General features: G+C 39.8%; 1 protein-coding gene across 5 annotated transcripts in view; it reads right to left on the bottom strand.

Annotated features, from left to right (window-relative positions):
* The window catches only part of BTAF1 (B-TFIID TATA-box binding protein associated factor 1), a 111,140-nt gene that overhangs the window by 91,039 nt on the left and 2,581 nt on the right, over positions 1 to 17,520 (bottom strand). For 4 of the 5 annotated variants that reach the window (XR_010412517.1, XR_010412518.1, XM_045878414.2 and 1 more), the window contains exon 2: positions 4,583 to 4,706. The exons of the other annotated variant lie outside the window; for it this stretch is intronic. Coding sequence is in view for 2 of the 4 variants with exons in the window: in XM_045878414.2 (XP_045734370.1) it covers positions 4,583 to 4,706 (124 nt within the window). In the remaining 2 variants the exon portion in view is untranslated. The remainder of the gene's footprint in view (positions 1 to 4,582; positions 4,707 to 17,520) is intronic. 5 annotated transcript variants of the gene reach the window in all.

Genomic DNA, 17,520 nt, shown 5'->3' with positions numbered 1-17,520 from the left:
ATAAAATTTTTAAAATCCCATTTATAATAGCACCAAAAAGTATAAAATACTTAAATGTAAACTTAAAGTACAAGACTCATATACGGAAAATTACAGAAAAATTCAAAATACCATTGAAAGAAAGGAAATAAGATCTAAATAAACAGAAAGACACCTCACCTCATGTTTGTGGATCTACAGATTTAATACTGTTAAGAGAGTAATACTCCCTCAATTGATCTACTGATTCAACAAAATTCCTATCAAAATCCCAGCTCACTTTTTTTGCAGAAATGGGCAAGTTGATCCTAAAATTTATATGGAAATGCAAGGGACCCAGGGTCACCAAAACAATCTTGAAAAAGAATAATAAAGTTGGTATACTCACACTTCTTGATCAAAACTTACTATGTGGTACTGGCAAAAGGACAGATACACAGATCAATGGAACAGAACTGAGAGTCTAGAAATAGAACTCTCTATAGTCAACTGATTTTCAACAAGAATGCCAAGACAATTCAATGGGGAAAGAATAGTTTTTTCCACAAACGGTGCTAGGGCAACAAAATGATTGTGAACCCCTACCTAACACCACACACACACACTCAAAATGAGCCATAAGTCTAAAAGTAAGATCTAAAGCTATACAATTCTTAGAAGAAAACACAGGGGTAAATTTTTGTGACCTTTGATCAGGCAAGATTTCTTAGATATAATCCCAAAAAGCACAAGGGATATGAAAAAAAGGATAAATCTGACTAAATCAAAATTAATAACTTTTTTTTTTTTTTAAGATTTTATTTATCTATTTGACAGAGAGAGACACAGCGAGAGAAGGAACACAAGGAGGGGGAGTGGGAGAGAAAGAAGCAGGCTTCCCGCGGAGCAGGGAGCCCAATGTGGGGCTCGATCCCAGGACCCCGGGGTCATGACCTGAGCCGAAGGCAGACGCTTAACGACTGAGCCACCCAGGCGCCCCAAAATTAATAACTTTTATGCTTCAAAGGATACAATCAGGAAAGTGAAAAGACAACCACAGACTGGAAGAACATATTTGCAAATGAAATACCTTTTAAGAAGCTTGTATCCAAAATATATAGAGAACTATTACAACTCAATATTAAAAGAACAAATACCCCACTTAAAAATGGGCAAAGGAGGGCGCCTGGGTGGCTCAGTTGGTTAAGCGACTGCCTTCGGCTCAGGTCATGATCCTGGAGTCCCGGGATCGAGTCCCACATCGGGCTCCCTGCTCAGCAGGGAGTCTGCTTCTCTCTCTGACCCTCCCCTCTCTCATGCTCTCTCTCTCTCTATCTCATTCTCTCTCTCAAATAAATAAATAAAATCTTAAAAAAAAAAAATGGGCAAAGGATCTAGAGGCGCCTGGGTGACTTACTCGGTCAAGCATCTGACTCTTGATTTCAGTTCAGGTCATGATCTCAAGGTTATGAGATCAAGCCCCACACTGGGCTCCACATTGGGCATGGAGCCTGCTTAAGATTCTCCATCCCTCTCCCTCTGTCGTCCCCCCTCCAAAAAAGAAGAAATGGGTAAAGGATCTGAAGAGACAGTTCTCCAAAAAAGATACACCAAGGGTCGATAAACACATGAAAAGATGCTCAACATCACTAGTCACCAGGAAAATGCAAGTCAAAACTACAATGACATATCACTTAACACTCACTAGTATGGAAATAATCAAAGTCAGTTAATAACAAGCACTGGCAAGGATGTAAAAAAAAATCAGCTCTCTCATACACTACTGTTAGGAATGTAAAACAATGGAGCGAGTTTGGAAAACAGCCTGGCAGTTCCTCATAAAGTTAAACATAGTTACTATATGATCCAGCAATTCTATCCACAGGTATAAACCCAAGAGAAATGAAAACATACACCCCACACAAAAACTTGTACATGAATTTTCACAGCAGCATTATTCATCAAAGGCCAAAAAGTGGAAACAACCCAAATGTCCACCAACTGATGAACAGATAAGATGTGGTATATCCACATAATATATTCAGATCACATCCATACAATGGAATATTTGGTAATAAAAAGGAATGAAGTAATGAGACAAGCTTCAATATGAAAGAACCTTAAAAATATTATTTTAAGTGAAAGAAACCAGTCACATTAATATAAAATTTTCACAATAGGCAAATCTATAGGCAGAAAGTAGATTGGGGTTGCCTAGGACTAGGTATGGGAGGGAGAGTGATGGAGAGTGACTGCTAATGGGCATGAGGTTTCTTTTTGGGGAAATAAAAATGCTTTAAAATTAGGTTGTGGTGATGATTGCACATATCTAAAATCACTGAGGGGCGGGGCGCCTGGGTGGCTCAGTCATTAAGCATCTGCCTTCGGCTCAGGTTGTGATCCCAGGGTCTTGGGATCGAGCCCTGCATCAGGCTCCTTGCTCTGCGGGAAGCCGGCTTCTCCCTCTCCCACTCCCCCTGCTTGTGTTCCTGCTCTCGCTACCTCTCTCTCTCTGTCAAATAAATAAATATTTTAAAATTTAAAAATAAAAAAAAAAATCACTGAGGGGCACCTGGCTGGCTCAGTGGGTGGAGCATGTGACTCTGAGTCTTGGGGTTGTAAATTCAAGCCCTATACTGGGTGCAGAGATTACCTGAAAATAAAATCTTAAAAAAAAAAAATATCTTTAAGGAGCGTCTGGGTGGCTCAGTCATTAAGTGTCTGCCTTCAGCTTAGGTCATGATCCCAGGGTACTGGGATCAAACCCCACATCGGGCTCCCTGCTCCACAGGAAGCCTGCTTCCCCTCTCCCATTCCCCCTGCTTGTGCTCCCTCTCTTGCTGTGTCTCTCTCTGTCAAATAAATAAATAAAATCTTAAAAAAAAAATCTTAAAAAAAATCTTTAAAAATGTAAAATAAAACAACTGAATTGTACAATAAGCAGTTTAAAAAAAAACCAAAAGGCAACAGGAAAACACTGAGGGGAGAGAAAAGAGGTTAAGAGGTGAGAAGGTATGAAAGACAAACTTTGCCTCTTTTGGAATTATTTGATGACAGCCAATATGCCAGGATCTAAGTTAAGCAGAACAGAACTCAGAAGGCTGGAAACCTTTTCTCAGTTCAGCACAAATTAGTTTTGCTCCCAGTCTCCAGTTTCTGCTCATTCAGTCCCCCATCTTTTCCTCTGGGGTCAAAAGAAATGAGTATGCATCTCTATCCCTCTACCTTACATATTGAGAATAGTGTCTAATATGCATCCTTCTCCATTCTGAGAACATGGAGCCTGTGGATATCAAATCACTGTCTCTTCCTCTACGTATTGGTTAGAAAATCCTGATAATATCTAAGTGGTAAATATATTGGAAAAGACAGTTACTGTCAGCCCTCATGGTGGGAACCATATCATACAGATTTGTATATTCACAAGGCCTTAGAACTCCTACTCATATGAATCAAGAAGGGACAAATGAGAATCAAAGGAGGGGGTAAGGGGCGCCTGGGTGGCTCAGTCAGTTAAGTGTCTGCCTTTGGCTCAGGTTGTGATCCTGGGGTCCTGGCATCAAGCCCCACATCGGGCTACCTGCCTGCTCAGTGGGGAGTTTGCTTCTCCCTCTCCCTCTTATCCCTTGCTCATATGCTCTCTCTCTCAAATAAGTAAATAAAATCTTTAAAAGGAAAGAAGGAAAGAAGGGAGGAAGGAAGGAAGGAATGCCAGCCAGGAGGAAGAGAGGGATCTTGGGATTTCGATATTGCTCCCCAACCCTATCCTCTATTCCCACCTGAGCCCCCCAACACACAAAGCATTCCAGGTTTTACTTTGTATGCCAGAAAAAATTTTTTTAAAGATTTATTTTAGAGAGAGAGAGAGAGAGAGAACATGTGCATGCACGCAAGGAGGGAGGATTGGGGGTAAGGGCAGAGAGCCACATGAGGCTCGATCCCACGACCCATGAGATCACGACCTGAGCTGAAACCAAGAGGTGGATGCTCAACTGACTGAGCCACCCAGGCGCCCCTGCATGCCAGAGAATTATTAAACACATGGAATGTGTTGCTTACCATCATCAGGCACACTTCTACAAGCCAGAGTTCAGTAAAAATACAGCCATTGCTTAGGGTAAGAATATGGGCTGGTATTATGAAAAACACTGATCCACCAAAGCAGAAAGCCTCCACTTTCAAACAGGTGATAACTTAAAATGTAATGATAACTAGCTTCTCATATATTTCAATCATTTCCCATGAGTACTCAATCCATTTGAAGACTGCCAACTAGATATAATTACTAGCCGTTAAGAACAAGTCAGACCACTAACAAACTAGATTAACAACGTAGTTCATTACCAAATTGGGTCAGATTCAAATTTGTGCCACAGGCAAAAGGTTGTATATTGTCAAATCACTTAGACAATTAAACTTGATGCAAAAAAACCCAAAATATTTTAAATCTTGTGACAAAAAAGAAAGACCAAATTTAAAAAAATATCTGGAGAAATAGTAAGATATTTAATGGAATTTGAAGACCACAAACTGCCACTAAATAAAAATAAGAATTTCTATTGTTATATTCCTATCCACAAATTTCTACAACTGCGTTATACTAAAAGAAAAAAAGAGTTCTTACTTTAGATAAAAGATTATTTAGTTCATGGGGATGAAGCTTTACCACTTCTCCAAGTTGCTGTGCAGCAGCTTTTCTTGTAACTGGAGTAGTGCCCGTATCCAGTAAGATAAAAAGACGGTCAAGCCTAAAATAACAAAAATATAATGATTATTCTGAAACGTGTTTCCTCATTGGTGTAAGTTTAAGTCAATAAATGTATTGAGCATTTATGAACGAAGACCTATTCTAGGGCTACAGGAGAATCTCTACTCTTAAGGAACTTGCAATTGGGGGTAGGGTAAGTAGGAAGGCAAGTACACAAATAATTAGAATACAGGATACAATAACATTGTGTCAGAAAAGAAATACAAAGTGCTCTGAAGAGTGGGAACAGAGGGAGCAAATACTATATATCCCCAACTGTGTAATACTGAAAAGGCTTCATAAAATAAATGGTGTATGAGATGGACCTTAATAGGTCGACCACAAAGGTCCTGGTGGAACTGGAGCGCTATTTTAGGAAGATTAATCTGGCAGCAGTGTGAAGCATGAAGTGTAATGGAAGAAAACTTTTAGAGAGTTTTAGGCTAAAAGTGCAGAACTAAACTACCATCATGGCGAGAAGCCTATAAAGAAGTTGGGAGAGGGGCGCCTGGGTGGTTCAGTTAGTTAAGCAGCTGCCTTTGGCTCAGGTCAGGATCTCGGGGTCCTAGGATAGAGCCTGGCATTGGGCTCCCTGCTCAGCGGGGAGTCGGCTTCTCCCTCTGCTCCTTCCTAGGCTTGTGTGCTCTCTCTCTCTCAAATAAATAAGTAAAATCTTATTCTTTTTTTAAAGATTTTTTTTATTTATTTGACAGAGACACAGCGAGAGAGGGAACACAAGCAGGGGGAGCAGGAGAGGGAGAAGCAAGCTTCCAGCTGAGCAGGGAGCCCAATGTGGGACTCCATCCCAGGATCCTGAGATCATGACCTGAGCCGAAGGCAGACGCTCAACAACTGAACCACCCAGGCGCCCTAAATAAGTAAAATCTTCTTTAAAAAAAATTTTTTTTAATTAAAAAAAAAGAAGTTGGGAGAGAGGCTGCAGAGGATAAACATACATGGTGCAATAATGAAATGTCAAGAAAATTAAAGGACTCTCAGACTCTGAATCTTAGAAAATGAAGATGTCATTTTTAAAAATGGGAAGAACTAGTAGAGAAAATATGATGGGAAAAGATGGTAAGTTTACTAGTGGTGGGGACAGGATAGCTAGGAGAGACCAAAACGGATAGCTGGAATAGAGCTCTGAAGTTCAGGAAGAGTTGAGACTAAAGGTATATAGGTATATGGGGTCATTTGTATAGAAGTGATAAATATGGCAATAAATAAGATCTCTGAGTAAAATGTTTCCAAAGGCATACAGCATAATGGCATCAATTCTAGAGCCACAACACCACAGTTCAAATTCCAATTCTGCCATGTATCCAATGAATAAAGCTTGGAATAATATCACAATGCCTTATACCTGGAATAGGTAAGAAGTGGAACAGTGTGTTACTGTCATTTTGGAATACAGGAAAATCCTAAGGTTTTAGAAAGGCAAAGTCACAAGTAACTACCACCAACTATCCACATATCATAATATAGGTTTAGCTTTCCTATCACACTACTAATCAGGCTCAATAAGGCAAAGTGAATGCCACAGGTAATGAAAAGAAGGCAGCTTCATACTTCATATATGAAATAAATGGGTACTTTTAAAAAAGATGGAGGATGGGGCACCTGGGTGGGTTAGTCGATTGAGCATCCAACTCTTGGTTTCCGGCTCAGGTCATAATCTCAGGGTGGTGAGATGGAGCCCGAGGCCGGTTCCACACTCAGTTGGGAGTCTGCTTCTCCTCTCTCACTGCCCCTCCCCACCACTTGCACACATGCATTCGCACGCTCTCTCTCTAAAATAAATAAATCTGTAAAAACATTTTTTAAAAAGATGGAGGATGAAAAGGGGCAAAGTTATATTGACTGCCCGATCCTATACAAGGGGAGATTTAATGAATATATTTTCAAATTTCATCTAATGAGGAACAGAAAGTAAGGTCCCAATGAAGCTCATATTTTACTTCTGGAATTATTTTTCTATCACTGAGAGCTAAAAAATTACACAACAAAGCTCTGAAAGCCTTTTCGAAGAAAAGATAAACCTTTAAGAGGCAGAGGAAATGGGCAGGATCGTTCTTTTCTTTTTCTGGTAGTATTTATCAAACTAGCCAGTCACTAATAAGCACAAAATCATTGTAAGTAGTAAGAAATAGAACTAAAATAGATCTTTTTCATTCAAGAACGCTAAGAGTACTATGAAAAGTTCTTAACTGCTTCAGAACAAAACACTAAGAGGTAAGGTTCAAATTTATAGTTAAGGGTATGTAGGAAGGACAAATTTCAAGAAAAATATGTGAGGTAATAAAAAAGCCAGTGGCATAAAGCAGAGTAATACAACACAGTTTCTGCTTCCAATATACTGAATGGCACACAGAATGATTACAAAGAAAATTTTTATAAGACATGCGAAAATTAATTTACTTTATATATACACTAAACACAGACACATTCCACCTGCTAACACAATATTTCTCCTTATTAATTCAATGCTATCTAAATACTTGCCTTTACCCATTCATTCATCGGGTTTTGCTACAGGATTTGGTGAACAGGGACTCAGATAGTTAAAGAAAAGGAAGGGAGAAAACATTTTTTTGACAGCTGGTGTTATTTAAAAGTTCTAAGACTAAGTCCGACACAAATCCCTTTCCCATAAAATGATTTCCCTCACCCATCCCATACATAATTCTCAGAATGCCCCTTGAATTATTTTCATCTTTAAATCGAGTTGTGATGTTAAAGTTCATGAGAATCATCTCTGAACCTCCACAACAAACATCTGCACATTGCCATGACCGTATGATTTTGTCCATGAAATTTGCAAAAAGAAATTTCAAACATCTGGGATGCCTGGATGGCTCAGTAGGTTAAGCATCTGCCTTCAGCTCAGGTCATGATGCCAGGGTTCTGGGATCAAGTCCCACATTGGACTCCTTGCTCAGCGGGGAGCCTGCTTCTCCCTCTGCCTGCTACTCCCCCTGCTTGTGCTCTCTCCCTCTGACAAATAAATAAAATCTTTAAGAAATAAAAAATTTAAAAAGGCTTTAAAAAAAATTTCAATCATCTATGAACAACTTTCTGTAATTATCAAGACAAAAATTCATTTTTTTTTTAAAGATTTTATTTATTTATTTGACAGAGAGAGGTACAGCAAGAGAGGGAACACAAGCAGGGGCAGTGGGAAAGGGAGAAGCAGGCTTGCCGCCGAGCAGGGAGCCCGATGCGGGGCTCGATCCCAGGACCCTGGGATCATGACCTGAGCCAAAAGCAGATGCTTAACGACTGAGCCACCCAGGCGCCCCAAAAAATTCATTTTTTTTAAAGATTTTATTTATTTATTTGACAGAGACAGTGAGAGCGGGAACACAAGCAGGGGGAGTGGGAGAGGGAGAAGCAGGCTTCCCGCTGAACAGGGAGCCCGATGTGGGGCTCGATCCCAGGACTCTGGGATCATGACCTGAGCCGAAGGCAGCCGCTTAACGACTGAGCCACCCAGGCGCCCCCCAAAAAATTCATTTTAAATATTCTATATTATGGGTGTCTGGCTGGCTCAGTTGGTAGTGCAGGCGACTCTTGATCTCAGGGTCATGAGACAAGCCCCACAGTGGACATGGAGCCTACTTTAAAAAAAAAAAAATCTTCCGGGGCGCCTGGGTGGCTCAGTTGGTTAAGCATCTGCCTTCGGCTCAGGTCATGATCTCAGGATCCTGGGATCGAGCCCCGCTTCGGGCTCCCTGCTCAGCGGGGAGTCTGCATCTCCCTCTCCCTCTGCCCCTCCCCCCTGCTTGTACTCTCTCTAAAATAAATAAAATCTTTAAAAAAAAAATCTTACATATTATACGACAGGCAAAATTATCAAAAATTAAGTTAAGTTTTATTAAAAAGAAATGGTTAGTCTTAGGTCAAATTTATGCTACTCTAAGTGGACCTGCTGCATGTATTCTTTATAACAGTATCAGGCTCTTGGGGCACCTGGGTGGTGACTCTTGATTTCGGCTCAGGTCATGATCTCCAGGTTGTGAGATCCAGCCCTGCATCTCGCTCCACGCTGGGTGTGGAGCCTGCTTGGAATTCTCTCTTTCCCTCTCCCTCTGCCCCGTCCGACCTCTCTCTCCTTTCCTCTCCTGCTCTTTAAAAAAACAAACAAAAAAACCCTCACAATATTGGGCTCTCTTATATGTGTACAGTTCACACAGATTTAGGACTTTCCTATAGAAAACTGGGGCAAAATGGAAAACACACTAGACTGAAGTTAGGAGACTCTTAAAGGTCCTACTTCTGTCACATGTTGGAGGACTTAGGGAAGTTTACTTAACTTCACTTAACCTCTTACTCTGGAGGGTAAAACTAGGTAATTTAGGCATATTTTACAGTTTTGCATCATTGTGAGTTTTTTCTTTTTTCATTTTTTTTTCCTTACGTAACATAACATTTGTCATATCTTTGACTTATCTGATGCCAAGTTCCTTAGACTGCACCTCTGGAAAGATTTCAAATACTACATAATTCTTTTTCCATAACAGAGATTCTGCTTTTTTTTTTTTTTTTAAGATTTTATTTATTTATTTGTGTGTGTAAGAGAGAGAGTGCGTGCGGGGGGAGTGGCAGGCAGAGGGAGAAGCCCTCAGAAGTCCCCGAGTGGGACTCAATCCAAGGATCCTGGGATCATGACCTGAGCCGAAGGCAGACGCTTAACCAACTGAGCCACCCAGTGTCCCAGATTCTGCTTTTTTTTTTTTTTTTTTTATTCATGAGAGACAGAGAGAGAGAGAGAGAGAGGCAGAGGGAGAAGCAGGCTCCCAAGGAGCAGAGAGCCCGATGCGGGACTCGATCCCAGGACCCTGGGATCATGACCTGAGCTGAAGGCAGACGCTTAACCATCTGAGCCACCCAGGCGCCCCAGATTCTGCTTTTTTGATTGAAAGCAAAGCTGGCTGCAAAACGAACACTATCAGGAAGTGACAATACTAACCTGTTTATAAATCTGTGTGTAAGAAGTTAAAAGAAAATGGACAGTTTCCAAAGTTCTCCCCAATCATTTCCACTTTCCTCAAGCAAAAAAAAAAAAAAAAAGGAATGGACTATTTACTTTACTGAGTAGATCTCTAGGCTTTGGAACACAAATTATCTCAAGTTCTCTCCTCACTACCTCTAAAGATTGCTCTTTACACTCATCCTCTCTATTTCAAATGGAAAGACTATCCTCACTCCTCTTCAAGGCTTAGATATTGTCCCACTGTTTCCTTGATACCATCCCCTTCTATCTTCATTCAATTATCCTTTCTCTAATACCTTAAATCACTGCCTTATTAAGCCATTCCCTTCTACCTTCAAATATGCAGAGGTCTGTCTCTAAAGAGGAAATAAACTGCTTGACTTTCATCTTCCAGCATACTTTTTCTTTTTTACTGCCAAGCATCATGAACAAGTGTTTAAAATCACTTCTTTTATTTCCTCACTATACACAATTTAATCCTTATCAGTCAAGTTTCAATTCTTCTCTTCTACTGAATGGCACACCTGATGGTCACCAATGAACCTGTAAACTCCAAATCCAATTTTTTTTTTGGTTAAATCCAATTTTATTGACTCTTCTATGACATCTGATATCAGCAAGTACCCCATTTTTAAGATACTTTTCTTCCTAAGTTTTCTCATTATATTACCCAGTTCTTATCTGAATTCTCAATTCTTCCTCTGGTATCTCTAACCCTTAATACGTACATTCTCCCATAATCAATCCTTGGCTCCTCACCCTGAGGAAACTATATTGTTATTTGTTTAAACCACAAATCATCCCCAAATCTAGTCCATCTGGGAGTCACACTTTCAACTGCCCGGTGAGCCTAACTTCAAGGTAACATGATCTTATTGCCAGATTTACTTCCTAAAGCATCTTTTGATCAAATTATTACCTCACTCTAAAACTGTCAATGGCTCATCATTACCTATCAGATAGTAATAAAAAACAAAAAAGTACCTCCCAAACATGGACCTTTTTGATTTTCACAATTTCTTCCATACCATCTTCTATACCATTCTCCACTTGGAATGTCTTTTCTTGGCTCAATTTTTCAGCTAGCTCCCATCCATCAGGATTTAAAGTCCTTTACCCTCTTGAAACCATCTCAGACTGCTGAATGACAGAGAGGAATTCCTCTTCTGAAATGCACATGAATTCTCATCTTGAATAACCATTTTGGTATTTGTTATGCTGTTTTGTGGCTTCTCTTACACTAATCTGTCACAAGATGTCTTATGCTCATGAGGCTTCACCTCCTTCAATGATTCTTTCTGTCTGTCACAATACTTTGCACAGTGTCTCTGCAATGTCTCTGCTCAGTATTCAAATAATTCTTTAGTTGGTATTTACTATAATTAAAATTATAAAGAAAAGTGCAAGTTTCTTGGGGCCAAGTTTAAGTATCATTTTTAAGTAAAGAATGTGTGCTAAAAAAAAGTGAGCTATATTAGAATTTTTTTTCTTCCTTTGAGAAACACCCTTAATCTGCAATAGCTATATTATGTAAAAACAAGTTATAAAAATAACAGAACTGGTGGTTCAGTCGGTTAAGCGTCTGGCTCAGGTCATGATCTCAGGGTTATGAGATCAGGCCCTGCATCAGGCTCCCACACTCAGCAGGGAGTCTGCTTGTGATTCTCTCTCCCTCTGCCCCTCCTCCCACTCTCTCTCTCTCTCAAATAAATCTAAAAAAACAGAACAAAACAAAAAAACAGAACTGATGTTAAGGTAATGTTTCAGTAAGTGATAAGATCAGCCCAGCAGTATTTTAGCATTCTGAACATCAAGTTATACCTGCTCCAAATAGCAAACTGAGAAAGAGACCATGAAGTAGGCACTGTATTCCTTCAAAAATCTCCACCCTTTCTAAACTTTCCTTTAGTCTCCTGCTACCCAGCTTCATTAGAACCACACTCCTGGCCAAAGACCTTTGACTTCTCTCTAACCTAATGCTGATCCTGTCTCAAAGCCACACAGTTCCTCTTGCCTCTCTTTTATGCAAAGCCTTTATCCCAATGCCATGTCATGTAACATCTGTTTCTCCAGCAGCCAACTGTCCTGGTGGTAACAGATCAGCTCACTCTCTCACCTAATCCAGGCCTAATTATCCTTACATCTTCCACCTTGGTGGTAGCCAAACTTGCCTCTCTGAATAGAGGAATGGGGATACAAGAATACTTTGTTGTTGTTGTGGTTTTTTTTGGAGTTCTCCCTTCCTCTATCCAGAACAGCAGAATAAACACCACACAAAAGGAAGAACAAAGGGATGAGCAGACCAGGATCTGACAAGAGGGCAGTCTGACCTGTTACCCCATGGTAGCCAGCTATGAGGCAAGCAGGGTAAGCATCAGGGCCAGGACACAATGGAAAAGGCTGGTACAGTGAACTGGTGGGGGAAAGGTTTCTAAAGGGCATTGAGACAGGGTCAGTATTATGTTGGAGGGCGGATAGGGGCCTCAGTGAGGGAGGGTGTGACAGAAGCTAGGTGGTCAGAAGAGAAAGGAAGTTAAAAGAGGGGCTAACTGAGGAAACACAGTACTTACCACAATACCTCTTTTGGCTAAAACTTCTCTTGCAGAACTGCTAGTAGGAAAAAAATGCCATTCTTCATTTTTTGAAAGATAGACAGATGGAGGAGAAAGAGGTAACAGATGTCAAGCTGTATGAAAGGTACCAAAGACTGGAAGAATAATTTAAATAAAATATAAGGCAATTATATTTGATAATACCTACTGGTTATGAATTTACTGATAAGAAATCTGGCCCATTTTCAATTCTGATTTTAATTCAGAGAGAATTATATAAGACATGATTCATGTTTTGTTTACCAACCTGTGACTTCAGGCAATTGCTCTAAAGACTGACTAGAAAAAGGAAAGAGTACGTGGAAGTTTGTAGAGGTTATGCTGGCAGCTGCAATCTAACCCCTCTTCTCTTCAGCTGTTTGCATTATGATAATTCATGAAGTAAAGATATAAAAAGATACAGACAGAAATCATAGGCATTTTGAACGATGTCCTATGTTACTACTTCATTGTTAATAAACAAGTATATGTTGCATTTCCACTCCTAAACCAGTTGAAAATTAAAAAAAAAAAAAAAAAGGTATAGGGGTGCCTGGCTGGCTCAGTCGGTAGAACATGCAACTCTTGATCTCACCATTGTGAGTTTAAGTCTACGTTGGGGGGCAGAGATTACTTTAAAAAAAAAAAAAAAATATATATATATATATATATATATATATATATATATATATATATATATATATAACTTCTTCAATCTACGTCCGACCTCCATATTCTCAGAATAAATTTAAAAATCTCTTTGAAAAATAGTATAAGGTCGGGGCGCCTGGGTGGCTCAGTCGTTAAGCATCTGCCTTCAGCTCAGGTCATGATCCCAGGGTCCTGGGATGGAGCCCCATGTCGGGCTCCCTGCTCAGCGGGAAGCCTGCTTCTCCCTCTCCCACTCCCCCTGCTTGTGTTCCCTCTCTGTCTCTCTGTGTCAAATAAATAAATAAAATCTTTAAAAAAAGAGAAGAAAAATAGTATAAGGTCAACTAGCAGAATACCTCACAAGGAAAGCTTTGTAATCTTAACTAAGAGAATTATCAGTCAAGTTTGTCTATTTTGTTATACGTTTTTTTTTTTTAATTTAAAAGTGCAGTAAAATTTAAAACAAACTATTTGAATTTTTTTACTTTTCTGTGTGACTTAGGGAATAAGAAGATAAATTAAATATTTAATATAAACACTGTATTAAGTCTCACATATTATTAGGCAAGAAAGTTATGGTCAAAAGAAACAACTTCCAAGAAATTCTCTAGACCAATGTTTTTGTTTTTTAAGATTTTATTTATTTATTTGACAGAGACATAGCGAGAGAGGGAACACAAGCAAGGGGAGTAGGAGAGGGAGAAGCAGGCTTCCCGCGGAGCAGGGAGCCCAATGTGGGGCTCGATCCCAGGACCCTGGGACCATGACCTGAGCCAAAGGCAGACGCTTAACGACCGAGCCACCCAGATGCCCCTAGACTGATGTTTTTAAATATATACCTTCTAGTTCATATCGTGGGTAATTTGAAACTATGCTAATGTTATATTCTTTAAACAAGGAAGATTACTTTAAGACACCACACAGTACACTGAGAATCAACATAAAGATGTGAAACCACACCAAAGCCAGGTGCAAGGCCAGGTGCACGCTAGATTAAACTGCATTTCCTCACTACCACACTAGAACATAACTCCTTAAAATAGGGATTCTAGGGGCACCTGGGTGGCTCAGTAGGTTAAGCGTCTGCCTTCGGCTCTGGTCATGATCCCAGGACCCTGGTATCAAGCCCAGCACTGGGCTCCCTGCTCAGCAGGAAGTCTGCTTCTCCCTCCCCCCACCATGCTTCCACTCACACTCTCTCTCTGAGAAACAAATAAAATCTTTAAAAAAAAATTTTTTTAAATGGGGACTCTATTTTTGTTCTCTGTTGTACCTCTAGTACCTAGAACATAGAAAGCATTCTGTAAATACTCATTAAACGAATGCTGAAATAGTACAACCAGTTATTTCCTTTAGGACATTTTCTTCTAACCTCTACTCTTGACCCACCCATCAAGCTATAGCCTTTTGCATGACTTTATCTTAAAGATAAAATCTAGGTTCTTCAGAAGAAGTATCTGTTACTTTCAAAGTTCATACAAAATTGTGCACTTTAAAATGGTTAAAATGGTGAATTTTATGTCATGTGTATTTTATCACAATTTAAAAACAAAACAACAAAACGCTTTATATAAGTACTCTGAGGAATAAACCAAAGAACAGGGAGGCATTTACCATACAGACTGAAATGTAAAAGCTTCTATATACCTCTTCTGCCTTTCCTGGCTTTTTTGTCCCTAACTTTTTTAAAGTATAAAATATTTGACATATTATTATCTACAATAGTTCTTTCTGTCAATCCTATAACAGATTGAAATTAGCAGTAATGGAGGAACAGGCCTAACAAACACAAAAAACCTGTGCTGTCCTAGAGATCATCAAGATCATTTTAGCATTTTCCCTGTCAGTAGGAAGGATCCACTGGAACCTCCCCCACATCAAGAAACTTCCTTGTATTTGGTAGAACAGGACTGTTGAAACAATGTTTCTCTGAAGTATCAGCAATACAGAGAGAATTAACAAAACTAAGCAAAGTTCTGATCAAATGTAGCAATTTGTTTCTTTCATAAGAGGGTGTGTTCCCTTTTTTTCCAGAAAGCTTTCTGAACACTGCATTATTTTCAAATGCAAAAATGTCAGAGGCCTGAGAAAGTTTCTAATAATGCAGTCATATCATAACTATTGTCTAGACATTTTAGACATGACCTTTATAGCTTAGATCACTGAAGAAAAATTTTCTAAATTGTATTTTTAAATTTATATGATCAAGGGAAAACTATCTTCCTATTAGCTAACCAATATACAATAGTCACCTCAACCAATTACGGCATAATCTGGCAAAGGTATGAAAAACAACCTTAAAAAAACCCAACAACACAGGGCGCCTGGGTGGCTCAGTTGGTTAAGCGACTGCCTTTGGCTCAGGTCATGATCCCGGAGTCCTGGGATCCAGTCCCGCATCGGGCTCCCTGCTCAGCGGGGAGTCTGCTTCTCCCTCTGACCCTACTCCCTCATGTTCTCTCTCTCTCTCAAATAAATAAAATAAAATCTTTAAAAAACAAACAAGCAAACAAAAACAAACAAAAAAACACACAAAAACCTGTAGTAAGCCACGGTACTCAATTTACCATCTTCTGTAATAAACATATCTTAACAATTCCTCTAAGGCTGCCTTTACTGTCGATGGCCCAACCCCAACCAAGTGATAAATGATACTGGAGAAAGGCTCACAAAGCAAAACAGCAGTATTCAAAGATTTAACAGTTATTATTACAATTGTTTGCAAGCAACACTGAAAGCCGTAATATATATTAATTTGGTTTTGTGGGAGCAAGTGGCTAGTGAATGAGCTTAGCTGACCTTCCAGCATTCACATCTTAAGGGCAACATTGTTCTCGACTCCTACATTTGTATACTTGTCTCTTATTAAGGGTCTGAAAGAGTCATACATTTTTCAGTAATACTTCACTGCATTTTACAGAGAACTTCAAATGCTATATTTGCAATTTTAGAGTTTCAAAGTTTGTTTGTTTCCAAGATTCAACTCTCCCACAAATCAAGAGTTGACTATGTATTTGATAATTCTGCCACATTCTTACAATTCAAAGTATAAAACTAGACCTTTATAAAACTATAAGCAGGGTCTAAAAATTTGATCACACCAAGTGCAAAGCTGTATCATATCCAATTTGCATTATAAAAGGCCACACTATCACAGAATTCAATACGCTTTTAAAAATAGTTTTGATAGGGCGCCTGGGTGGCTCAGTTGGTTAAGCGACTGCCTTCAGCTCAGGTCATGATCCTGGAGTCCCGGGATCGAGTCCCGCATCAAGCTCCCTGCTCAGCAGGGAGTCTGCCTCTCCCTCTGACCCTCCTCCCTCTCATGCTCTCTGTCTCTCTCTCATTGTCTCTCTCGCAAATAAATAAAATCTTAAAAAAAAAATAGTTTTGATAACATTGTGTTTTTAAAATTATAACCCTGGCTAATATTCAAAGGTATAGTGAAAGTTTGTCTTCTTAGGGAAAAACTATAGCTGAACTATAAGGACTCACTGAAAAACACTGGAAATATTCTACTACATACATAAACTATGGTAAAATCATGACAGCTATTATTTGAGAGAGAGAGAGACAGCGAGGGAGGGAACACAAGCAGGGGGGAGAGGGAGAAGCAGGCTTCCCGCGGAGCAGGGAGCCCGATGCGGGGCTCGATCCCAGGACCCTGAGATCATGACCTGAGCCGAAGGCAGACGCTTAACGACTGAGCCACCCAGGCGCCCCTCATGACAGCTATTAAAACAGGAAAGAAAATCACTCATTCGTTTAAAAAAATGTGTAGAGCACCTACTAAGAGCCAAGCACTCTCCTGGAAAGAGAAAGATCAGACATACTCCCTTCTCTCCAGAGTGTATGTAAATCCAAGCAGGGAGGAGAACAATTAAACAATTACAAAATATGTAATGATTGACAGAAGTACATATTGGTGCAAATAACTCAGATGAAGTAAAACCAGAGAAAGCTCCCCAAAGTGACATTTAAGCTTAGACTCCAAAACTAAGGCTGGACTAAAAACTAAGGTTAGCCAGACTTGGGGAAGGGGGTGGGAGGGCAAGAAAGAAATGTTCCAGACATAAAGAATGTGAGGTGAGAACACAGATTCAAAATGAAAGGGAGAGAGAGAGATGCAGAGAACCTGACACAAGGTGAAGCTAAAAAGGTGAAGCAGGAACTAGATCACAGAGAACCTAGTAAGATTAAGTCTGTTAAGGAATTTGGACGTTAGGCTAAGGTAAAAGAAAACACCTAAAGGTTTTAAGCAAAAAAAGACATTAAAATTTGCATATTAGCAAAATATGGCTGAAGAATTAGAGACGCCATGGGAGGCAGGAAGAGCAAGTGGCTGCTGTTGCAGGTGTCTTGGATCAGAGATGATGGTGGTATGGAGCAGGATTGTGGTAACTGGTATGGAAAGAAAGAAGACTGGCCAGAGAAAGATTAGAAAAATAGACTAACAGGACTGGATTTGGTAACTGGCTGGATGGGGGGAAGAGGAGAGAGGAAAAAATCATTTATTATTCCCAGATTCCCGAACCTGGCAATTGAGGGAATGATGGAACCAACTAACCATTTCCCTTCTG

This window comes from Mirounga angustirostris, unplaced genomic scaffold, assembly GCF_029215605.1.
Source record: "Mirounga angustirostris isolate CCGP_5_RB_7025 unplaced genomic scaffold, mMirAng1.0.hap1 SCAF_6, whole genome shotgun sequence".
Lineage (NCBI taxonomy): Eukaryota > Metazoa > Chordata > Mammalia > Carnivora > Phocidae > Mirounga > Mirounga angustirostris.
Note: the sequence above shows the minus strand (reverse complement) of the source record. Positions and strands in the feature narration are given on the sequence as shown.